The sequence below is a fragment of the Lagopus leucura genome, unplaced genomic scaffold (assembly GCF_019238085.1).
Source record: "Lagopus leucura isolate 7727_CA_CO unplaced genomic scaffold, USGS_WTPT01 Super-Scaffold_100159, whole genome shotgun sequence".
NCBI classification, from domain to species: domain Eukaryota; kingdom Metazoa; phylum Chordata; class Aves; order Galliformes; family Phasianidae; genus Lagopus; species Lagopus leucura.
In genome coordinates this window covers 33,198,877-33,224,639 of record NW_024962335.1, presented here as the reverse complement: position 1 = coordinate 33,224,639, position 25,763 = coordinate 33,198,877, and the positions used below count along the sequence as shown (strand labels likewise).

Below are 25,763 nucleotides of genomic sequence, written 5' to 3'. Positions count from 1 at the left end.
GAAGGTGTGTACAGAATAGAAACAGGAAAGGAGGGATAGTTTTCATCCCTCTTCCCTGTGAGAGAACTGAGAACCTTGAGTACCAGAGTAAATCTGCTATTAAGGACTATGTAAAACAGTCACACCTTCCTTTTGCATATATTTCCTCAGTGCCTGACAGAACAACCTTCATCGTTCACACGTGTAAGTCACACAAACACACAGAAACAACACATTTCTCTACACATTTTTCTATTCAGCAAATGTGAGGGGTATTACAGGGCAGCACAGTGTGGAGAAAGAGCCAAGAACACAAAATAGGCATTACAGAAAAGCCTACAACTCATCAGATCTTACCACGATGTCTTGATATTGCAGTGTAACACCAGACTCATACTGAGAAGTAATTAATGGGTTAGCAAAGCTTTTTAAAGTCGTTGCAACATTTTGCTTCACATGACAGTAACAGATATAATTTAGGCTGTGGAGATTTCTGACCACAGGTGATTATGAACTTGCTCTCCATGTCCTCAATGTCTAGTAGAGTTTCTAGTATTATTCCATAAGATTTATACTTGAAATATCACCTTCTGACATGGAGCAGGAGAGAAAACTGTACACATAAAATTATTTCTCTCGCCTTACATTTTAATTTAGAAAAAAAAAAATAAATAAAAAAAAGCAAAACTAAAACATAAGAAAAAAAAGAAAAAGAAAAAGAATTTTAGAATTCTTGGGTCATACAATTCTCCAAAATCATACATTAATGATAACATTAATTTGCCTCAGATATATGCACTGGCTGCAAAACTACAAGAGGTACAATACTAAGTGATTCAAGCTGAATCAATTCAAGGATGGTGATGAGGTATTTGGGATTTAGTAGTGTTATAATGGAAATGTAACAAACTCGCATGCTTCTCACAGCTGTACTCCCAACACAAATAAAACACTAGTGGAGCAAGTGGGCTTTGATTTTAAGTCATGGTTTAGTGTTCTAAGTTGTTAAACTAACTAACTAGTTCCACAAAAGCAGCATTACAATTTTCATTGTGAATTGCCTCTGCTTGATGAAGGTCTGGAATTGAGTTAAGGTATCTAGTTACAGTACCTGAACAAATTATTTCCCAAAGAAGATCTCAGATGTAGTTATTAAATTATTTTAATGGCTAAAATTATACTAATTAAACATTTATGAAACAGATGCTTATCTTTAGATAACCCTGCAAATAAAGCGACATGATTTAGGCTCTTAAAAAGAAAATTATGACTGTACCTTACAACCTTCACAAGCATGTACTCCGTAATGGTAGCCTGAGGCTTTATCCCCACAAATTCTACATTCAATGTTTAATGCTCCACTGGGTGATTCATCTATGCTACCTGGAGCTGTGGCAAAATTAATGGATGAAGGACTGGATGCTGGTGAAAGGGTGTCTAAAAGAAAAAGGAACACTTCATAATTACTATGCTAAACCCACAACAACAACACAGAAAAAGAGCTTATTAAAAAAAAAAATTGTGAGTCAATAGTGAATAATCATAGCCATTAAGTGAATTTGGCAATAAATGTTTGAAAAATAATCCTTATTTACTTTATCAGCAAAACCACAAACAGAATACAGGGCATACCTTGCTAATTTCAATGAGGAACACAAAGTCAAGTTGACAAAAAGCCTTACTGAAGTAACCCTAACAACAAGAACTAGAAGGCAAATAATGATCCTTCAAGATTCACCAAGAATATTCCACACAGAATGAGAGAAAACCAAGCTTTTTTGGACTTTCCTGCATCCCATTTTTAACTTTGAATTTTTCTACTTTTTGTCTGTTGGATGTGAATATAAAATTGTTTAATTCCCAAACTTAAAATAAGTAACTAAAAAGTACTCAAATAATATTTCACTCAAATGGAGGAAATTTTCTTGATGTAAAAACGTGCATAGAAGTGTCTTCACTAATAATGTAAATATGAAACCAAGAAAAAACATTCAGCATGTATCTCCTTCTAAAGACAAACAGCACAAACTATGACAGGAGGGAAAAAAAGAACCCAACCCAAACAATAAAATAGATTTCTCCTCGTGGCTTCAATTTTGTATTACAATAACCTTCCAACCTGTCAATCACTCTTTCCAGAAAGGTTATTAAGAGCTCATCTTGCTTTTATGTTTCCATCTCTCATGCCGTAATGTTTAGAATGAGATCTATTACTGTAGTAAGACAAGGGACATATTCCTAGCTCAAGTTGAATTTGTCCAACATTTGAAGATACATTTACAAATCCCACTGACTCATTGCTCATAGTTTTAAATGATGCTCTTAACTGAGACCTAAAATGCAGTTATACAGATTCATTTTCTAAAGAAAACATTTACTTAAAGTGAAAACATACTCCTTCACATCACTGAAAACAGACATGAAAAGGAAGGTAAAGTGTACTTCTGAGATATCCAAGTAATAAAAGCCTTGATCAAATATTTATACCTTTTGAATGTAATGGAAAAATAATCTTTGGAATTTCATAAAATGAAATAAAATCTCAATTTTATTAGTAGATGAGCATGTTACAGAACCAACACCTTTCAGCTTTACCTATTTCAATTAATATTTCCACCCTGTTTGAGGAAAATATTTTCTGAGGCCAGAATTTCTTTTATCTTCATCTTCCAACTTGTACCACAGGACTTCAGCAAATTAATGGGTGTGTTATTTTAACAGAAAGATTAAGAAACACTTATGAATGTAGGTCAGCAAGTATGACACTGGAAAAAACACTGGCACAGAACTTAGACTTCATTGCCAGCATTGCCAAGCCCACAGGCAGAGTCATCAACAACAGCCTAAAACACAGGATTTTTTTAACGTATAATTTTCATTTCTTTTTACTTGTGTAATGGAATTTAAGCCTTACAAGTTCATGCTTTCCAACTTCTCTAACAGAAAAACTAGGATCTTTTGCCATGAACACTAAATAAGAAGGCGACACTAGAAACTGATCCAAATTACCATAGGACTTGAATGCACACACAAATAATTGAAAAAAAAAAAAACCCAACCAACCAAAACTTCATGTCTCAGAAGAGCTATGCGATAACTTAAAAACCAGCAGCTTTATGTTACAATGTAGTAAATTAAGTCTATCCTTATGTATATTAAGGCAAAGCTATAATCAGCTCATATGTTCTTAGTGTCATTTAGTCATAAACAATAAATATTACATTAAAATGGCTTTCATTTCTATCACTTTGTATTTGTAAAAGAAAGTTTTATGGTAACCTCTCTTACCTGTTATAACTGATCCATCAGATCCTGGACCATTTCCCAGTGATTGGAACTCTGTTAAACTTAAAGCTCCAGAGCTATCGTCACCTAGAGACTGAGAAATGTCTTGTATGTTCTCCATATCTTGTAGAAACTCTCCAGATAAAGGACTACCTATATCATCCTCCTCTAGGGGAGTAAGTGGATAGAGATGGTTTTCAGTGTCCACCATTTTGGTCAAGTAGAGCAGTCACTTAAACTCCTTTATGCTGGGGGAAAAAAAAGTTAAAAAAAAAAATAAAAATAAAAAATCAGCACTTACAAATTCAGAATTATATATATATATATATATATTTATATTTGATTCAGTTACACACAGTACATTGGATAAATGAGTTCTGATCTGATAATGAGATACTATACAGCATTCTTTCTCCAGAAGACTTACACAAAGTGAATCTCTGACAGGTTAGGAAGAAAAAGTCCACAAAATACTTCAATATAAAGAAAATACATGACAAGATCGATTTGTAGATGTTGTTTTCTCTCCTTTGCTGTTGAATATTACGAATTGTGTTTCTGCAGTGGGTATTGTGTACTTCTCACCAAATTTCATTGAAAAATAACAAGTATCAATATGTTGTATGTAATAGAGTACTCTTTCCTCACCTCATCTAACAGGTTTAGATATGTTGATTGAGATTGATTTTCTTTAATCTCTTAAATTTGTTCAATAGCTCTCATGACACTGCAGAGAACAAAGTATGCCATATGCAATGCATCTTTACAGAGGCTAGCAAAACTAATAGTTTTTGACCTACTTAATTCAATACATCTTCAGCAAGAATGTTCCAGCATATGCAATCCAACATACTTATTATTCCTAGAGTTAGCTTTATTTCCCACAATGAAATGTTTTCAACGTTGCCTTCCAAACTCAGCAACAGTGTCATCAACTTTGAGTAACAGCACAGAATCCTAAGAAGATTAAGTACTTATTTCACAAATTTCAGTTATTCTTCTATTGCTATGTCAGATGACTAATTAATAAATGCACTGCAGAATTAATAAATGCTGCTCCTGCTGCCAAGATACACTTCTGCTACAAGACACTCATTTTTAGACTGAGCAGCTAACACTTGTCTACACATACAAACATGTTCTGATGCATTCAATGAGTTTGTGCTGGCTTTCAGAGAAGCTTTGGCTGTTCCCATGGTTCCCAATCAGTGTTGACTTTTACAAAGAGCCATATTTTTGCTGCCATTTATCATAGAGCATGAAGCCACCCAAAAACTGGCTACATGGGGATAGGCAAATACTCCTTTTCCAATTCAAGTGCTAGCTTATGATAAAAGCAAGAACCAACCAGCCAACCAAATATAAATCAAAAACAACTCAACTTTCCTTGATGCTATTTAAAGTTTCACAGAACTGGTTTGCTTTCAGTGACATTAAACACTTTATATTAAGCAATCAATCCATGTATCTGATAATCTGTAAATGACAGATTCATCCTATATGTGTAGGGTATTTATTCAGGACAAAAACCCCACGATTTTTTGGCTATATAATTAACCAAAAGATTACAGTTATGTGCAATACAAATAGCTGACTATTGCTTTACATACTGAAGAAGACATACAGCCATCACTTGTATTCGGTTGGATAAAAAGATCCTGAAATTTCAGACGAGCAATATCCCTACAATCAAGCCTTTCCTCCCCAGACTGATGGCAAAAGTCTGCCTTCAATTATATTTGTGTAACTTTACAAGGTGCTATTACCAGGTGGTATAACTGGGGCCAACTGATCTACTCTGTGCAAGAGTAAGAGTTTGATTTCTACAACCTGGTGTGTACACACAGTTTTTAAGTGATTTATTTTTCAACCGCACTTAGCAGTGTGCAATAGAATATTTATCAGCAAGGCAGGGATTTTCATGTGTATCTCAACCTCAAGAGAAGCCAAGTAGCAATGGTTGTGATGCCCAACAATTTTAGAACAGGACATTACAATGGAAAATAACAAGACTAACTCATACCATACTGAGTACCAAGCTGTACTTGCTGTCAACTATATTCAGTACAGAACTTTCATAATTTGAAATTATTTCGTAAATACAATTCCAAATGCCACTTCTGAAGCTCAACAGATGTTCTGCCTCCAAGAATTGCTTTTATTCCTCTAGTAAATTGTACTGGAAGATACTATACTCCAGTTGAGAAATTAGGAATCACTTTTATGTACTTTACTTGCAAAAAATAATAGCTACATTACTATCTGTTTGCTTTTCATCGTGAGGGAAAGGAGTAAAGAAATCTTGATGTATGTAATTTTTATAATGGGAGAATAACAGCAACTGTTCTCTGGCAATTCAAAGGGGACTACCTAATCTATCTCTCCAGGGAGCCATCAACAGAAAGGGAAGAGAAGTCTGCCAGAGAATTTGATCAGCACTGTTCTGTTGGTGTGCTCAGTCTAGCACAAACACATTACCTTCCTCTGCAGACATCACATGTATACTTTGCCAAAGCATTGCTGGGGAAGTTTCAGGAAGCACAAGGCTTTGCATAGCTCAGCATTACTTGCAGCTCCTCACTGAATCACAGCCATCTCTGCAAGTGCTGCTTATTAGTCTACCACAAGTATTTTTAAAAGATTAAGTGAATACTGAAGTTCAACTTCCAATAACATCGACATTAAACACTTGATAGCTGAACTCTGAACATGGCAACAGCTCTTTCAGCAGTACAGTCAGTTTCGCCCAAATTGCATCATACTATCCACTTTACAATAAATATTTAAAATTCACTAGCCTGTTTAGCTGAATTTGTATAACAAACTAACAGCTAGTGAAGTATAAATAAAGTACTTTTGTTTTTAACTGTTAAATGACATACCCTTTTGTACTTTCAAATATTACTTGTAAATTACTGCTGCTTAATCATTACTGCTTATGTCAATGGTTAACTAGCTACCTTAGCAGGCACAGCTATTACATAACCATTGCTGAAGACTGCCAAAACACGCTAAATCTTTCCACTACTGAAACATATTATGCATTTTTAAATACTTTTTTTTTTTTTAAGAAGCATGTATACAAAACCTTAATCCAAATCATTCAGTACGCATGCAATAAAGCCCTTGCCTTTTGTACCTCTGTATCTTGTGCACGTTCACACACGCACATGCTTTCATTGGCAGGTTTCACTTAATATGCAGGGATACTGTTCACATGAATATAAAGTCTCTAAAATAAAGAAAGTAATGAGCATGAAGTTTATATAAATGATATTCTCAGTGAGTGTTTTGCTCTACAAGTAAAGCTGTACGTGTTACAAGAGCAGATGGTGGTAGCTGCAGTCTACACACACATTTGTATGAGCCAACTTTTCTTCTTATTCTTAAGACTTCAGAAAATCCTATGCCACAGAGACATTGGCAGTGTTTTCTCAATTCCCTAACATCTTAGTATCCAATCCCCTGCCCACATACAAACACACACAGAAAGTGAACTGAAAACAAGATGATAAGACACAGAAAAATGAGAACACAATTTCATGCAATTATGGCTTTAAAGATGCACAGGTTTTACTAGCACTTTCTCACAGTCTAGTATCTCTGAAGTGTGCCTGTTTTATGAAGACAACCCCCTTTCCCACCACCACATTGCAAGTACCTCCTGAGCAACTTACCTAAAACTTGAAGCAGATTTTAAAGGTATCAGTCAGACTACCAAAGAAAAATGCCTACTCATGCAGTAATCCTTTTGGGTTTTTTTTTTTTTTTTTTTGCTTCATTTTTGGAAAGGGACGGTGGGACCCTAAAGCCCTTGTTGTTCCACATTTAATACCTACACACTAGGGGCAATCCCTCTAAGGAGACAGATCTTTGAGTTGCAAAGGTCTCTGAGAAACAGTAACAAAGTCTGGATTTACTGCATAAACAAATTGATCGTGTAAAGGGCTTGCTTGCAAACATCAAGGTTAAAGTTGAAACAATCATTACCTTTAGGTCACTTTGAGAATGTTGTAGCTGACCATGAAACATTTAGAACTAGGGGGTGCAGCAGATAGATGCTTTTAGAGAGCTTAGGTGAATAGGAAGAGCCTGAGTGAATAAATAAACAGCAGGATATTTCCTATATTCTGCTTAAACACATAAAAATCATCCACTGGAAATAAAGTTGGGCACCTAGAATACAAAGTCTAATCTCCTGTCGGGGAAGAAATACAAGCTTTCTCCTTTATCCTTTGATAGCTTTATTACTTTGTGATCTTTCACACCAGCAATATTTTGTATATTCCAAAGCATTAAAAACGTAAGTCAAAGAGAATTTACAGTGAATGAGATGAAAATTTTTGCTGTGCTACATCTTCCTCAAGGCTGCCAGCTGGATGCATGCACATACACACAAACTGAAAAACTGGGCTTTTTTTCCCCTTTACACAGCTGTACTCCAAGATACCATATACAACTTGAAAGTATCCTTCCCTTTAAAACAAATCAAAATTCACATACCCTAATTTTTGAAAATTACACAGAACTTGAAAAGCTGAGCTCTTAAAAATTACAAAATTAAGAAGTTTATGCAACCTTAACTTTTTTTAGGCACTATGACAGTTAATGTATACTGCACAGTGTTCTTTCCCTGGATTGTTCCCCTTAGAATTGGGCAGTGCATTAAGCAAAAGTGGAAATCACAGCTTATAGGACAACCCAGTCTGTATAAGCCCACAGCAGGAAAAAAGCTGTACATTTTTTGTTTGCTTAAATGGGAAGAATATTCTTTGCCTAAGAAAACTGTGAGAGAAGAGGGAGAAAATAAAATTCTTCCCAGAACAAGAAGTACTTGCAGAAATGGAGGAACACTTGAGTTTCTTAAAGGAAGGACTCATGCCAGAGTCCACTGGCTCACAGAAAGCATGGAGCATGATGAAATGGTGAGTTTTAACTTTCTTTCCTTGAAGACGCTTCTCTAATTGCATTAGGAGATGAAGAGATAACATACTTTTAATCTCACACTGAATGTACTGTTAGAACTCTGACACACTGCAAGATGTGAATATTGGTTTGTTTTTATATTACTGAGCCAAACCCCAGCAGAACTTACTGAGCCAGAAGGCAATATTTCTTGGGTCCCAGGCTTTTCTGTCCTATTGGATTTTAAAAGACACAATCCAGAAAGAGAGAAGAAAGGCAAGATTTTCATGCTGAAAATCACCAGTGCTTTTCCAAACATAAATCATTGGTCAGCACCATAAGGAAGCACTTGTAAAGACAGGATTAAAACATGAATTAACATGTTGTACAAGTAAATCAACAAACAGTAAGAGGATGCACAGGAGCAATGCTGACTAATGGCAGGTCAGGTGTGAACAGTATAACATGCCCAACAGACTGTACATTTCACTAAACAGCAGTACTCTTCAACTAGATGTACTATGTCAGATTGCCAGGGGAATACACATTCCTTCTGCGGTGCAGCCCCAGCTACTAGCCCACCACAACTGGAAGAAAATTACTGAGAAGGCCAACATGGCTTATTTAGTCAAAGTGATAGGATTTTAAAATCAAGCGACATAAGCAGAACAGATATTTTCCAGCTATTTGGAAAGGTACAACAAAGGTGTTCCTTAAGTGCATAACATACAAAATCACAAGTTCAAAATTCAGCATTTGCATCAATATCATAACCTATGAAGACCAAGTAGCCTCAAAAACACAATGGAAATGATTGCTCAGAAAATTCAGACAGATCCCACATAGAAACAGACAGAAAATGATGGTGAAAAAAAGTGGATAATCAGTAATGGAAAACAAAACAAAACAAAACAAAACAGAGACAGACTGAAAAAATGCAAAGGCACTATGCAACTACTCTGCATTTACCGACCCAGTCCCAACCCTGCTGGCCCATGCCTGCAGCCTTCTCCCAAGACGTAGCAGCAGAAAGTAGAAGCTACTTCATGGGTCCTAGCTCTCTGAAATGGGGTTTCATTGATTGAAGAAAGATAAATGTCTCTGAACAGGGCCACTCATTCTCTTCTAAATACAACACGTCTGCTTTAAAACTATTCAGATGCCTTCTATACCTTCATGCTTATATACTGATAGTTTCCTTTTGTATTTTCAATTATGTAACACATTTATTACACACGTATAACTGGTTATAAAAGTTGTTTTGTCAAGGTTGCTTTTCAACTTGCAACAGAACAGCAGCAACACTGTGCAGGAGGTAAGTATTCCAAACTGAATGCCCTCTAACTTTGACACAAGCGAAGCAATTACTGACAGAGAAGAAAAATCATAAAAGCAGAAATCAATTTGCAGTGGACAGACATAAGAGGGGTATTCGCCTCACTTAATGACAAGCATCTCATGGACACATCCAAACTGAGCAAAACTCGATGAATTTTCAAGAGTGGGATTGATTGGTCTTTGAGGCCAAAATTGCCAGAGCTCTTCAACCGGATCATTTCTCTGTTCCAGTTTACTGCAAAGCCTTACAAATATTAGTGCTGGCTCAACACAGGGAGCAGAAATAAGCACTCGTGGAGAGGGCAGTGTGCTGCACAGTCAACAAACACAGGTGTATGTGCAGACCAAATCCTCTCTGAAGAATCCAGTAATTGTACCAACAGCCTAGACTGCTAAGTCAGGTGCTTACATTGCCTGAAGAAAAGCAACCCTTCTACTGAAGTGGCTGCTGAGAGCAGAAAACTCCTTATAGCTCACACAGCCTCTGGATTAAAAATCATCTATTGATTTGTATGGCCACAGAACCTTCCTATCAGCAGGGGAGCTTGCACATATCCCAGTTATCCACTACTCTTCCAACAGTAAAACTCTCATAGAAACCGAGGCATTTACTTTCAGCTGAAACAACACACTCCACCCTCATCACCCCTCCTCCTGTTCAAAAAACACAAAACAACAAAAAAACTGTTAAGATTTCCAATTCTGGAAACTCTGAGAGGTATAATCTAGCTCAAAGAAACAATAAAATATCAAATGGATTTCTAATAGGAAATCTGAAATTCAACAACCCTCCCCCCAAATTAGGGTGGAGGGAACTCAGTAGAGAACACTCTGAATTTACATGCATGACATTTACACTGACTTTACATTACACCTGAAAATATATTTCATCTGAGTTCTGTATTTGATACACAATCAACTCGTCAACCTCTAGCAGACAGATCTGGACTTATGATATGAAGAAATACCACAGTTTTAAATTATCAGTATGATGGGATCCAAAGCCTGTCTTTAAATCAGCCACTGCAAACCGCTTGAACAACAGGAGCCAGATTTGACTTCGTCAGCAATGGGACATAAAGGTTTTGCAACCTTGCCTTCAGGCTCCAGAGACAAGACTTACAGGTCTATTGCCTGAAGTCTACATTTATCTGAAGTCACATTTGCTTTCTTCCACATAAATAGACACCAGATGTAACAAATATGACAGTACTTAAACTTGCATCTAGGTCTTTCTGATAAAAGAAGAATTCTGTTTTACTTAGCTCATTTCTGTAAAGAACGGAGATTGTATTGTTGCTTGAACTGATATGAAGCTCAAATAGTTTCAAGTCTGCATGTGTGTATGGAACAGCAATAGGACAATCAGAGGGTTTTTTTTGTTTTGTTTTGTTTTGTTTTGTTTGCTCCTCTAGATGTAAACTTTTAATTCAGCTATTTCTGTATTTGGAACAGAAAAATCAGAGCTATTTTCACCCTAACGAGCACTGACCATAAACTTTTGTCAGAAATTGCTGTATGCCAAAGTAAAGCATTTAAGTCTCTCTTTCAAAATATGTCTCTTTCAGTAGACTTTCAAAAGACTACTGAAAGACTTTCAAAAGTCTACTGAATCCTTTAAATTTTTGTAAGACTTCAATAGTCAGGAATGCAGCATTAGTCAACAAACTATTGAATAGCTATCAGGGTTTTTTTTGTAATCAAGATCATCCTTCACTTTTGTTTTCTTCAAGTAGCTTTTTTTTTTTTTGTCTACAATAGAACCCAGTCAGATCTCTAAAAGATCCCCAACTCTAAAACAAGCATCATCAAAGTTATAACTGGAAAATTTGGGGGAGAAGTCTTTACTATTGTTTTGACTTCTGTTGTTAAAATCCCTAGAAATCCTGGAAAAAATAGCAATTTATGATTATTTTCCCCCTTCTCTGGCTATCCAGTTTATGATTCCACTTTAATACCAAATAATGATCTCTGACACATGTTGATGATTGCTTAGTTTTAGATGAGGGCTGCTCCAAAAGTAATGTCTCCTAATTTATTCTGTTGACCTACAGTGTCAGAAGTGGATATTGGTGGTATAACAGTAGAGGCAATACTTCTTACTGACAGTATCCCATTACGTTTTGTTGCTGTGCAACAGTTGGTTCCAAGGTCCCATTCTTTAGAACACCCCCCTGCCATAAAGACAGGCAGAGAGAGCTGGGGCTGTTCAGCCTGGAAAAAAGAAAGCTCCAGGGAGATCTAACAGCTGCCTTTTAGTATCTAAAGAGAGTGCTATAAGGGGATAGACTCTTTAGCAGGGTCTATTGTGATAGGACAAGGAAATCAGTTTCAAACTGAAAGAAAGAAGATTTAGATTGGATATAAGGAATTTATTTATTTTGTTTGTTTGCTTTTAAGATAAGGGTAATGGAGCACTGGAACACATTGCTCAGAGGTATGGTGAAGGCTCACCCCCAGAGACCTTCAAGGTCAGGCTGGATGGGGCTCTGAGCAACCTGATCTAGTTGTAATGTCCCTGCTCATTGCAGAAGAGTTTGACTATGTCATGTTTAAAGGTCCCTTTGAGCTCAAATGATTCCACAATTCTACCATTCTATGACAGATGGCAGCAGAGGGGCAGTCTTGACAAAATGGTGTCAAAAATGGACATCAACATGGAATGCTTATGAAGCAGAGGTGTGTCATTGAATTCCACCACCAAAAAAAAAAAAAATGTACCCACTGACATTCATTGGTGCTTGCCAAACATCTACTGAGACCAAACCATGAATGTCAACACAGTGAGGCAGTGGGTGGTGTGTTTCAGCAGTGGTGACAGTGATCTGAAAGACAAGCCACATTTCAGACAGCCGTATGCAGCTGTCACACCACAAAATGAAGAGCTCTTGTTCATCACTGGCAGAAATGCATAGCTAGTGCTAGTAGCAAATATGTTGAAAAATAGTATTTTGGAGAAGAGAATTTGCTCCGTCGAATAGTGTTATTGAACTCTTTGTAGCTGTTGTAGTTTCCATGGAAATAAGTAGGAGGTACTACTTTCAGAGCAACCTATACAGAATAGGCACGTAATAACTAGCATTTCAAAAACAAACAACACCTGCCAAGACAACAGTATGTGGGAAGATTATTCAATTTACCATGTTAGTTATCATTGTATACAAAGCAAATATTCAGATTGAAGTTACTAATATCCAGTATTTTGAGGCATAAACATGGACATAAATTAACTTTTTTTAACAAGATACTCGAAAGAACAAGAATTTGCAGCAGTTAAACCCACAGCAACAACTCAGTAATCTCTATGCTGTAGTGTAGTTGGTGTACCAGTGCACTCTGATACGTGCTCTCTTTCAAGTTCAAATACAGTTCCCCATGTACTTCTAACAGCCCACCACAGTTTCTAATAAAAACTCCACTTCACTGTTACATATACTTCTGTGCTTGCAACACACTCTACCTTTTTTTCTTTTCCTCTCTCCACATAATCTCTAGATTTACTCTTTACTCATTGCTGTATCAATGTCCATATCACTTCAGGTCACTGTTACATTACACTCATATCATTCCATACTTGATCAAGATTCAAATGATTATGTGTTAATCATAGCAGCCATAGCAATTTGCTGTTCAAACTTTTACAGATTCTAAATCATCTATGACAGCACCATGAAGGAAATGCAGCTCAAACAATTTAGTGCACAAATACGCTTTTTGTTTTTGCCACTTATATCTGAAGACCACAACAACCAAAGATACTAGGTAGTGTTTAAAGAGGCCATTTTCTATACACGTACATTAAAATCTAGGATTTGATTTATGACTGATACTTGAACCAATGCAAGGTCACATTCAGACAAACATGACATTTATGTATTTGCTACTTGATCCAAGAACAAGGTCACATTCACTCAGATGTGTCCTCTGACTACCTGCTGTATTTTTATTATCACGTTAATCAACTCAAAGCTCTCTGATTTTCCCCATCTGTCCCAAAACTCCTTATCTATCTTTGTGATACTGACAAGTTAATTACCTAAGCCAATAGTCTGAATCAATTCACAGTTAAAGTCACCTTATGTATACTATATCCAGAATTAAAACAACTTGAACAAAGCAAACAAAAATAAGATGGTTATTTATGAACTACACACATATATTAGATGTCCTAAACTATTATCAATGCTCTTTTTTTAAAAAATAATAATACATACATACATATATATATATATGTGTATATATATATATAAGGTCTAATGTTCAAGTCAAGGTCTGTTTCTATGCATACAGCATTTACAAACAGCCTACACATCTGTCCTAACTTGCTCCTCACTGGAAACCAGATCCTTGAGACTAAATTGAAATGTTGCAATTGTTTCCTTGCACATGTGAGTAATGCATCTTAGATTATGCAAAGTGACTTCTCAACGACATTCTAACCATGCTCTGACATTCTACAGCAACGTCATTTGTTGAAGGATAAAGATATAAAGAGCAAGAGGCAAACACAAATTGCATTTTAACATGGTGACTAAACGATTGTCTTCAATATAATCAATTTTTGAGTAAACAAAATGTAAGCCTCTTGCTAAGTCTCCCACAGAGTACATTTTTACTACATGTGGTAAAAATAAACTTCAGAAGGTTAAAAATTAAAGACATCTGTGCAAATAAAATTGTCAATTGAAATTATAATCTATGTGTATACAGAGGCTGTGTCAGGCAAGTTTCTTGGTTGTTTTCCATTACACTTACTGATGATACTGTAATATAAACGTTTATAATTCAGAAATCTTACTTGTTCAAGTACTTGATTAAGAAAAAAAATTAAAACAAAAAACAACACACGATTGTCCTATTCAGAAAGATATAACCTTTCCTGCTAGCAAATGAGATGCTCTAGACAGAAAATATTTATATTAATCAATTGTCATTAATTTATTAATTAAAATAAATTGTCCTTAATTTATGGAATCAACTGAAGACTTTGATGATTCAGTGAGAAGCAATTTCTAAACCTTCAATAATATTACAGCAGTCTTTAGGATTCATGTATATGTACAGATGTCTTAAAATGCATTTCTGCAGACTAGCATGTAAGAATTAATTTTGTTTTATCTCCACAGAGCCTTACATGTGCTATATATGTTGGTATGTGTTGTTAGTAATTCCCTTTTGGCAGGACTGGTAATAATGTACTCCTAGGACTAAGAATTCTCAGTGTGTTGTGAATAGAAATATCTGCCTTCAGTTTAAATTTAAAGTGAATTTAAAATGAAGGCTGAGAAACTGTTTTGTGATATCCCTGTATGACATCATCTTTGCTGATTATTCAAGACAGCAAAGAAATTGTTCCTATAACAAAAATACTTCAGCTGACTATAACCTAATATCAGGCTTGACATTCTGCAACACAGTCTAAAATATTTTAAGGATACCAAGTAGTTTTGAGTTACCTGCCAATGAGATTTCTGAAGTTTTACATAACTTCATGAGTTCAAGCAATGAGATAAAATCTTGGCAGTATTAAGTTGTGACAGTATAAAAATGTGGAAGGTAATATTCATATTGATACTTTTTTTTTTTTTTTTTTTTTTACTGTCAGTAGCACCGAAACACTGGGAAAAGGGCAACTGTTGTAAGAAGAAATAAAAAGCTTAGATCTCTACTGATTATCTTTCAAAGTCATAATATTTTCATGCCATTGTCACCCTACATCATCCTATCGTTTCTCCCTATCTTTCCTTTTCTCATCATACCTCTCCCCATACAACATCTCTGAACTACTGACTGGACAAACAGTGTGCATGTGCTGCAGCTGGTTCAGAGCTGCATGTTGCAACTGGCTCAACACTGCTCCTGTGCCAACTGGCAATTGACAGGCCAAACAGTACAGATAATTTTCAAATTCATATTGCATCATTTCCTCAGTGGGGTCAATAACACATTTTCCTTTCTTCTTTCCAGCTTCCAACTTTTATAGAAGTTCTACTATTTCAAAGCCTTTGCAACCACCACTCATTTGTCAGATTGTGGGTTTGAAGACTTGTAGGTTCAAAGCTATTGGTAGAGGAAGGCAGACTCTAATGCATATTTCTGAATTTCTGAAGTAACTAGACTAAAAGATATGAGAAAATAATTCTGAAGATGGTTATTAACATAGCACTTTAGAAGCATAATTCTTCTGATATTTTACTCCCCTCTAAAATTATATATATATATATATATATATAACAGTTTGCTTTCAGTGTTAGTTTTACATTCACTAATATCTGTAGAGCACAGAAACTGTACACAGAAGCTGTGTGATGGATGCTTGATGGATGCTTGAAGTTATGACAGTAATTGAAGTATTCTACACTTCCACAGGGTCCTTCCCTAATCACATACTCTATTAAGAAAAAGACAATTGGCTGTCCTTGAAATAGTGTAAAATAATCACATTGGCTATGGACTTCTGACTCGTAGGCAAAAATAGTAGTTCTTAGAGGGATTGTAATAACAGTAACAATGCAGTTGCTGTTACAAACAAAACAGTAGCAAATAAAGCATAGAGCTATTGTTTTGAAACAATACTTAATAACCAAAAATGGTCTGAAAATTGGATTCTCTAGCATATTGTTTCAAGACTATTCCTTTTATCTTTAAGATAACACACAGCTTTGACTGAATCTTACCTGTTCTTCAACCACAACCTGAGACTTGCTGTCTCCCCTTTTTAGGGCACCTGTCAGACACAGCTTCCTCACCTGGTGAACTCCCCAGTTTTGCTGTCTCTGATTTCATCATACAGGCCCTATCCTGAAAAATCAAAATGAAAAACCTACAACATTGCATCTGTATGTGTAACTAGAGTAGCTCTCCTACAGATGCTTGGCATTCCTTCGAAATCTACCTCTTTAAAAGGAAGCCTCATCTACAGCTTAAAGTTCCATCCTGGCTCGGTCTCCTTGTTCTGGTTCAGGAAATACGCCTAGTTACTTCGACATATAATGCTGCAGTTTCTGATTTAGGTATCAGCAACACTAAAAAAGTCTTTTTGCCTCAAGTAAATCTTCTTTTCAGCCTCCATCACTCTCCCCATCCCCAAATCTCAGATTTCAGTTTTTGGCCTTACACCAGCACGCTTAGATTCAATGCTCTTTCAGCTGTCTTAGCCTTCTCTTTCATAAGCCATGTTAACCCACCCTCAAAACACCTCCTTCATCTGCTTGAGTCCTCCAGTCTTCTATCTCAGCTCCTGTAGTATCTGCACAGCTGCACTCTTCTCACCATCTGCAACCGCCTGCATGATTCGTTATCAAACATAACAGACCATGATTATTTGCTAGTTGAAAAGCTTCAGTGAAATTTACATCTGTTTCTGGAAGAGATTCAAGAAGTCTGAATTTGCTTTCTTAGAGGAGAAGAACATTACTGTCTGTTTTCTGTGGTTTTATTTCACTGATTAACTTCACTCCCCTGCCCAAACATCTAGCAAGATATATCTGATAATCTAATTTCAACTTAGTAAGACTGTTATCCAATAGAAGAGACTGACCTTCATATAAAATATTACAGATTGAATCCCCTTCTTCTTTTGAAAGTTCATGGAGAAATCCCAGTGAGTTAGCTTTCATGCTTTTCTACCAGTAGGCAAACTCTAATGTCTTCTATACACAGCATCTGAGGCTGGTTTATTTATTCTTCAGGGTATTGATTTTACTCACTCCTTCAAAGTATTTTTACAGGCTTTCATCACTCAGTGATTACATTTAAATTTAAAACAAAAACCAAAACCAACCAACCAAAAAAAAACCCTGCTAAAAATAAACTAAATTTGATTTAATGGCATGCCACAACTCAGAGTACCTAGAGTGCAATTCTTTCATTTCAGTTTTGTTCCAGTAATTTAGAAATTCCTGCCATAAGAAGTTTTTCTTCACAATCATTTATCACAGAAACAAAGCCTACAGTGAATTAACATTGCAGACTGAAGTCCTGTCAGTGGGTATGAACGCAATGGATCTACATTTTTTGGCAAATGGACATCAAGCACTTGTACTTCCAGGCTACTGACAAGTCAGATAGAGGATATACTTGGTTCACATGACTTCACAGTTCTAAATCAGGTCACTCACAACAGTACAGAGATCACAAGCCTCTCACTCCTGCGTGATCAAAAACGTCAGAATACAACCAATTATTTTCGTAACATCTAAGCTCTCCGTTTGCCCTTTGCAAGACATAAAGGCTATCTACCTACTGGTTTAACAGCACTGTATTTAGTGCAGCATCACCACTACTGCCTGCTTGTCATTCCACCACTCTCCAATTTTTTTTTTTTTTTTTTCAGTAAGGAAACAACTACATTACAGAAAGGTGGAACAAAAACCATCAGACTATTGAAATGATCAGGATAAAAAAATCTTGTTCATGAAGTCATATATATACTTTCATTACTTTGCAATGTACTTTGTGAGACATTTTAGCTCACTGATCAAACTTTGAATAATCAGCTATAGGGATACAGCATTTACAGCAGAGCAAACAGAAGTTCGGTGCTGCAAAATAAAGTTGCATTAAGGTTCGGCCAGCTTAAGTAATCTAATAGCTCCTTGACATCAAAAGAATACCCCTGCCATCGCTCCCTGACACTGTCCCCACCTCCCCTCTCCTTCATTTCCAGCCCTGCAGTCCCAGCCTGCCCTTGTGTTGGATCTCACACTCATCTGATCTCCCTGCCCACAAGTATGGCAGTAAATAAAACAAAGTCAAGAGTACAGGCTCGAGCCACACTGTAAGTGCTCTCTGACACCATTTTGGCCCACCTCAGCTTGGTGTTCTCCCAGATAAATGCTCAGGCAAGGTTAAGGGGACAGCAGAGGCCAAACAGTGAACTGTTCTCCACTGGCAATTCAGAGGCAGCCACTCTGGTTTGGGAGGAAGCCCAAGCTAGAGTGCAACCTTTCCACTTAGCTCTGGATCCAGAGAACAGTCCCTGACATATTTTATTACCTAGTATAGACACAGCCTCAGTGAAACAATTTGGCTCCAGTAAAACATAAAAAACATAACATGGGAAAAATGTAAATAGACAGAGATAGCTGAACAGACTCACTAAAGGGCAGCAATGAGGAGGGACAGAACCACAGAGCCGACAGCAAAGGAGAGAAGCACAAGTGGGAGCATGACTGATCTTCAACAGCAATTGCCAGATCAGCTCAAGCCATGCCGTGCAATCGCACTGCTTGCTGCAGGGCTCTCAGAAACAACAGAAAGGGAACATCCCATTCTATTCTTTTTTTCCATACACACATATGCCAGGTAGAAAAGAAATAAAATGATTGATAGCAGCAAAATAAGCAATTCTATATTCTTAAAGGATAACTGCTATTGAAGAATTCTCACAGAATTTATCACAGAGTTTATAACCTCAAGAAAATGCAATTCGCTGTAACCTTAGAATTATGGCAGAAGGCTGAAAATCAGGTGCCCCAAACACACATGTAACAGCTCAACATTTAGCAGCTGTTTGAAAACATTGGCCTGCTTATGTACAGGCACTGTACATCTCTATGGTAGCACAGTACATCAGAAGTGCAGCTGCTGCCTTTTTCAGAAGCAGCATCCAGTGCTAAAAACTACTCTCATCTCACAGCTACCTGTTTTGTGAAGCTAATACTTGACTTATTTCTAGTTTGTCTGGCCTGCATCTGTCTCTTGCTCTGATGAGAATAAATAATTAAATAAAATAATAAAAATTATTTTCAGGCATAAAAAACAGCTTCTTACATGTTCTTCTCTTTGGGCAGCTACATGTAATATGAGCATACACACTAAACCATTTTCAAATTTCAGACACGTACAGCTTAATAACATAAGTATACTCACAGAGCAAAATTCTCTGTAGTTAGGCTGTCAGAATCAACAAGGGACAGAACACCCCTCTTTGTATGGCTCTCTTCTAGCGAAACTGCATCCACACAGCATCTTGCATTGACAAAAAAAAAAAAAAAAAAAAAAAAAAATCCACCCAAAAAAACCCCAGTAGCACAGCACACTGATTCCAAACTATATGTATCTACAGACTAAAAATGATGTGAAGATCCTTTTCATAACTATACTTTTCCAACTATACTGACCAAATGTCAGTATCCAATATTCTGTGCATAATTATACCAGTTATTTTTTCAAATTATTCTTAGAACTACTAACCTCCACGACAAATCTAGTTCTAGCCTCCATCAGAAACATAATGTTTACATTGGCAATGAGTAGTTCCTGTTATCCTCCCCTGAAAACTGCCAACAATCCCACAATATTCACTATGAACTGTGGGCTGAGATTTCCTTTTATTTTCACATGAGTGGGTAAATTCGTAGACTGTTGTAATGGAACATTCACCAGCCCCATGGCAAAGAATGCCACCAAGCACTGTCTGACAATAAACCAGGAATCTCTAAATCAGCCTCTTTTGACAAAGCACTCACCGTCTCCACATTTCCACCCTCAAATCCAAGTGGTTTCATTCTATATTCTTCATTCTAATTACGCTGGGAAACATTTTTCATAGGTGGTGAATGAAGATGTGAGAAGGTTTTGTTTTCTTTTCCATGAGCCCATAATGTTACTCTAATGCCATGTGCTTAGTAACATTCTTGCTGAATCTGTAACTAACAGGCAACTAAGAAGCATCAACAGTAACAGAAATCCTCACTTTCAAAGAGAATTTACTAATAGACAAAAGTTCTTACCATCTGGACACTCACATTCTGGTTTAAGTTCAGTGATTTCTTCTGTGAAATTGTTTTATCAGTCGTTTCTGGTAAACAATCAAAATAAAACAGGCATGTAGCAGTCCATGTGTTTTAAAAAAATGAATTACAATACAACTATACATTAAAATTTAGAACTTTCTCAGACAGTGTCACTGTGCTAGATATGTAGATATATCCAACAAGAAGTAAACCCTCTTTCAAAGCCTTAATAGAATAGCTATAGCTTCAAATGACTTTTTTTTTTTTTTTTTTTTTTTTAAATCTAAATAACATTAGGGCAGATAGTGATAGCATTATTTCATGCAAAACACACCAAACTCTAAGCTACTCACAACACTAAATGCTCTCAGCTCTAATGTATATATATATTTTTTGTTTGCTTGTTTTTTTTACACATTTAGATGAATAATTCATTCAGCCAGCTATTCACCAAACACCAGCTCTGATTCCCTTTTACATACTTACCACAAACTGGACTACAGAGATATGAAAATACAAGATAGAAAAATATTGGACTAATTTGTTTTCATATGCATTACAGCTGGCTGGAACCTTACAACTTCAGCAGCTGCTAAAAGCCAAGAAACGACTCTCAGTTTCTCATGGCAGATGCTTTTTTTTTTTTTTTTTTTTTTTTTAAACCAAGATTCTTCTGCTATTAGGAAAGTGTAATAATAATTAATCTTTCCATTTATAAGTAAATTTAAACAACGTAAATGGGGAGTTTGGTGGCCCTGCATGTGGCAGGGGGTCTGGAGATTCATGATCCTTAAGGTCCCTTCCAACCCTGGCCATTCTGTGATTCTGTGAAAACCAAATATTATTGTGCGTCAGCAGTTCTACAGAGAGACAGTTAACCTGCCAAATGCTTGCAAATACATCTCATGCTGTCAGCATTTCCACAGGTATGAGACAACTTGAATCTAAAATGATATATTTAGTGAATATAGTACAGCAGAATGAACTATCCTCTTTGCTGGTTCTCATCTTTCAAATTGCAAAGTACCAACAAGTTTCCACAGCTTGCATGTAGAGCACTTTAAAACACATCGAAGAAACACAGTGATGTAACAAGCCTAAATCAGGATTAAAAAACTGCTGAATAGCACTTTATAATTTGTAATAATCTGTGCATAGAGAGCCCTTCATTGGATACAGATTATACTTCACAGATATTTCAAATACATATGCAAGGCACTTATAAATAAATACTGTTTCATAAGCAGAAACCATTAGAACTGGTATGAGGAAGCCGGATCACAACTGGCAACACCTCAATGCCACATGCAATCTGGTCAGACAGCAATCTTCCTATATCCATATAAAGTTTGACAAACATGCCAAATATCACACTTTTCAAGACAGAGCGATTTTCATTTTACTTTGAGTCTAGTGCTGATTTAGAGCCTAAGCTTACAGGATAAGTACTTTTTCACTCAGTGACCATTCAGCGCTCTCCTTCAAAGACTTGTTCAATATTTAACCTTACAGGCCTGGTCCTGAGAAATGCTGAACACTCTTAAACACTTCTAAAAAGATTAAGAACTCAGAATTATTCTGGATAAAACCTTTACACGCTTCCTTTTATGTAGAAGTTGAACACAGAGAACAGACACCACAGCATAAGGAAATCTTGCTTATTCTGTTCTCCATGACCTGCCCTTTATCAACTGTTTGCACAACTTTATTCAGATTTCTTTCTTGGTCAATTGACTGTTTTTACATCAATTACTCCTTACAGATATACTACCTCAAATGTTTTTTTCCTCTCTAGTAGTTTGGGAACGTTGCCAAAGTAGTTCTCAGCCCCCATATTCACTTACCACTTCACGCAGCATCTGGCAAGGTTGAAACAGAAGCTGCTTTCCATAATCTGTTCCCTTTCCATTTCACGTGCACATTGGTGACAGCAAGTGGCTCTTCACTAAAAAAAAAAAAAAAAAAAAAAAAGATGTGATGATTTTATTTATAAAAAAAAAAAAAAAAAAAAAAAAAAAACAACTCAACAAAATTTCTGAAAGCTTACTAATCTAATTTTATGTTGATAGTATGTAACATAATGGCTTTTTCTGATTCTTAAAGTCCCTTCAGGAAAAAAAAAAAAAAACAACAAGCAAACAAACAAAAAACCCCAACAGCTACCAACAAACACTTATTTCACTTGGGTGAACACTAATTTTTTTTAAGTGACTGAGGCTAATAATACATGCCTAATTTTACATGAAGACTACACTGACATCTAGCTAACTAGGGTCTATGACTGGTACATCCCAACAGCATTCAGATTTTTTTTTTTTCTCCATACTAAAAGTAAATAATTAATTAAAAGCACTCAAGATCACTTCACTGAAAGCCTTCTGGTATTTTCACTATGTACCGTAAAACAAAATACTTCTACTCATAAGGAGCATCCTCACAAATGTCCAAGTGTTGATGTGGACAAACGGTTAAGGTTTTTGAGGAACACACACGTGCATCCCACAAGATGTCTTTGCAATTGGCTTTTCAGCTACCAATCACACCCCAAAGGGAGAGATTTTATTGTAACATGTATATAGTTACAACCATTAAAGGAGAAAAAAAAAAAAAAAAAAAAAAAAAAAAGGCTGCACATACATAGCTATAAAAATAAATTATAGTTTGATTAAATTGGCTCCATTCAGCTCAAAACCACACAAATTAAACCTTTAAGGAGATTTTGCAAGTGATGCCAGATTTGATTAAAAATGTTAAAATTCCAAAACGCTGCAAGAAAATGTTTTCATTTATAATAGATACAAATTCAGCATTATTTATTTTTCCAGACAATTATGGCATTCTCCTGTTCCTGGATATATCTTGTAACAGATATTCCAGTTGCAAGAGCGACAAGTCATAGTGCAGATCTCAGCAGGTAAGTTAAAACATTTCAAACAGGAGGCTAAAAAACTAATAATAATAATAATAATAATAGGGTGTTATTTGCAAATTTGAAGAAAGAGCTTCTTCAAAACACTGAGAATAAAAAAAAATATGCATTCCCCTCTTTGATCAATTCAGGCAAACAGTGAGCACTATAATCCATTTTCCAGAACAAGATGAATACCCTGGGCCACCCATCCTACTGTGCTGAGCTGTGATGTTTTCTCCCCTGAAGTTTTTATAACACTCAACATAAACTATTAAAAACAACCGAAATGCAGCCTCTATTCCATGGTTTAAACCTCCTAATTCCCTTTGAAAGCACTACAGTTTGGAGGGGCATGCACGGGAAATTAAGATATTGAACAAACAAACAAGGAAACAAGAACAACAAAAAAATCCAGTACCCTGAACTGCAGGTGAGAAAAATGCCAGGACACGTGGGATTATACGAGACAACAGAACTCTCTAAGCCACCTGACTGTGCAGGATGAGAGTCAATACAGGGCATCAGCAGACTGATAAGTACTTTTTTTGGCCTATGTCAAGCGCTCCTTCCAAAGATGGGAAAAGCAAGAGGGTGCGCTATTGACGCGGTTGTACAGACCTCCGATAAGGTCTGCGCGTGCACTCATCCTACTGAAACTATGCACTGTGCTACGTAAAAACCATAAAGTTGCCACAAAAAGCTACTAAGAGCCCAGGGCTGCTGGCTGGGCAGCTCATGCCAGTGAACAAAGGTTACGACGCTGGTTTAGCTTCGAGCAGCGTGTGACCACATCACATGTACCACCGCTACCCTCAGTCCCAGCACTCCACCAGGTATCCTCAGCATTAAGACAGCGATTCAAAATATATCAAGGGAGCATTTTTACGGCTTCCCGCTTTACTACCTGCGAAGACCGCGCGAATTTCAGCCAAATAATTAATGCGAGATGCTAACAGGAAAGTCTGCAGGTGTCCTACAGCCCTGCAGGGGACGCCGGAACCAGGTCCTCCCAACCACGGACCCTTCCAACCCGAGCCACCCCGACTGCTCCCCAGCATCCGCCGTGTCCGCACTGTCCCTAACGCTGCCCCCTGCCTCCACCCCAGCCCCACTCAGGGCCGGCCCTCGCTCGTCCCTCAGCTCCCGGCACCCACAGCATCTCCTCGCCAGCAGCTCCCCGCCTCGGCTAGCGGGACGCGGCGTACAACAGGGCAAAGCACAAGGAGAACGGACGGGAGAGGGAAGGCCACGCCATCGGCAGCACCAGAACCGACCCGCGCCCCCGCCCCACGCCCTCGACCCCCCCAGCCCGGCCGGGGGCTGCCCCCGGGCAGCGCCGCGCGTTCCTTCCGCCCGCAGGCACAGCCGGCCGGGCTGGGGCCAACGGCGTCGCGTCCCCCACCCACACCCGCCCTCCCGGTGCCGCGGGCCCGCCGGCCTCCCGGCGCGAGCAGCCCCCGGCAGCAGCAGCCCCCCGAGCTCCGGGACACAGTACCCCGCTCCTGCGCCTGGCTGAGCGGCTCCGGGCGGCGGTGACAGGTACCGGAAGTGAGGTCGCGGCACACACCCCCCGCCATGGCCACCCGCCATTGGCTCGGCGGGCGGGCGTAGGGCGAGTGCCGGCGGCGCCGGGTGCCTCCTCGCCCCCTTCTTCCCTTCTCTCACCGCCATTCCGTTTCCATTCCCCTCTGTTCGCCCGCGCCGGTACTCACCGCTGTCGAGAGAGAGAAGGCGAGACTGAGACTATGAAACTTTCAGTCAAGGGCGGAGAAAGCCCCGCAGTGCGGAGAGACGGAACGGCCCAGCGCGAAGGCGGCCGTGTGGGGGCAAAGTCTGCGCTCGCAGCCCTCTTATCCGCCCGCCCGAGCTATTTGTGGCAGGGGCCGGGCGCTCACGTGAAGGCGCGGCGCTCAGGCGGCACGAGGGGGGCGAGTGACCGGTGCCCTCCCGCCTCGCGGTGCCCACACGGGGGGCTGCCCTCACCTCGTCCTTCGTTAGCACGGCCCCCCGAGCTCTTTCTTGCCTAATAGAGCACGAAGGGGTCTTAGCGTGCCGTGGGGAAGAACCGCTTTGGGACTGTTCCCTGAGGGCCTTGGCAGTGTCTTGGGGCAGCGTGAGTAGGGCCCGAGGACGTGGCTATAAGGAGCTTTGTTCTGTTCTGGAAGTAAAGGCAACATCTACAGTGTAAAATCCCTATTCTTCACTAAAAAACAGCATGGACCTGAAAAGTCTTTCACAAAGCTTTGTTTATTTCTTTAATCTCTTAAATCCTCTCAAGATAACCCAAAACACACAAATGCTGTGGTTTTATAAAGGAGTCAGCCTTCCCCCTCCCCCCTCATTACTTCTCCTTGACTGCTTCATGAATACTACATTTCTTCATTATCCTCATAATTGTTGTGGTTATCACTACAAAAAAAAAAAAAAACCAAAAAAAAAAAAAAAAAAAACAAAAAAAAAAAACCCACCAAATATATCTGTATATATATCAGTAGCTTGCTTTTTGTAATTGTATAATTGCACTGTTAATTTCATATTCTTGCTCATTACTGTCTGGAGTAGTCAATGGAGAAAACACAACCTGTTTCATGTGCTTCCAAAGGGAA

At 38.0% G+C, this 25,763-nt stretch overlaps 1 protein-coding gene across 5 annotated transcripts in view; it reads right to left on the bottom strand.

The window, feature by feature from the left end:
• PPARA (peroxisome proliferator activated receptor alpha) overlaps positions 1-24,991 on the bottom strand; it is a 39,479-nt gene extending 14,488 nt beyond the window's left edge. The window contains exons 1-5 of one of the 5 annotated variants that reach the window (XM_042890407.1): positions 24,870-24,991; positions 22,091-22,191; positions 20,244-20,311; positions 3,268-3,512; positions 1,256-1,416 (exon numbers count right to left, since the gene is read on the bottom strand). In XM_042890407.1, the coding sequence (XP_042746341.1) occupies positions 1,256-1,416; positions 3,268-3,475 (369 nt within the window). In that variant the 5' untranslated portion in view covers positions 3,476-3,512; positions 20,244-20,311; positions 22,091-22,191; positions 24,870-24,991. Of the gene's footprint in view, positions 1-1,255; positions 1,417-3,267; positions 3,513-6,941; positions 7,105-20,243; positions 20,312-22,090; positions 22,192-23,575; positions 24,208-24,652; positions 24,737-24,869 lie in introns of those variants that run through there. The other 4 variants (XM_042890410.1, XM_042890408.1, XM_042890409.1 and 1 more) reach the window with 4 other exon arrangements.
• Positions 24,992-25,763: the final 772 nt, after the last annotated feature.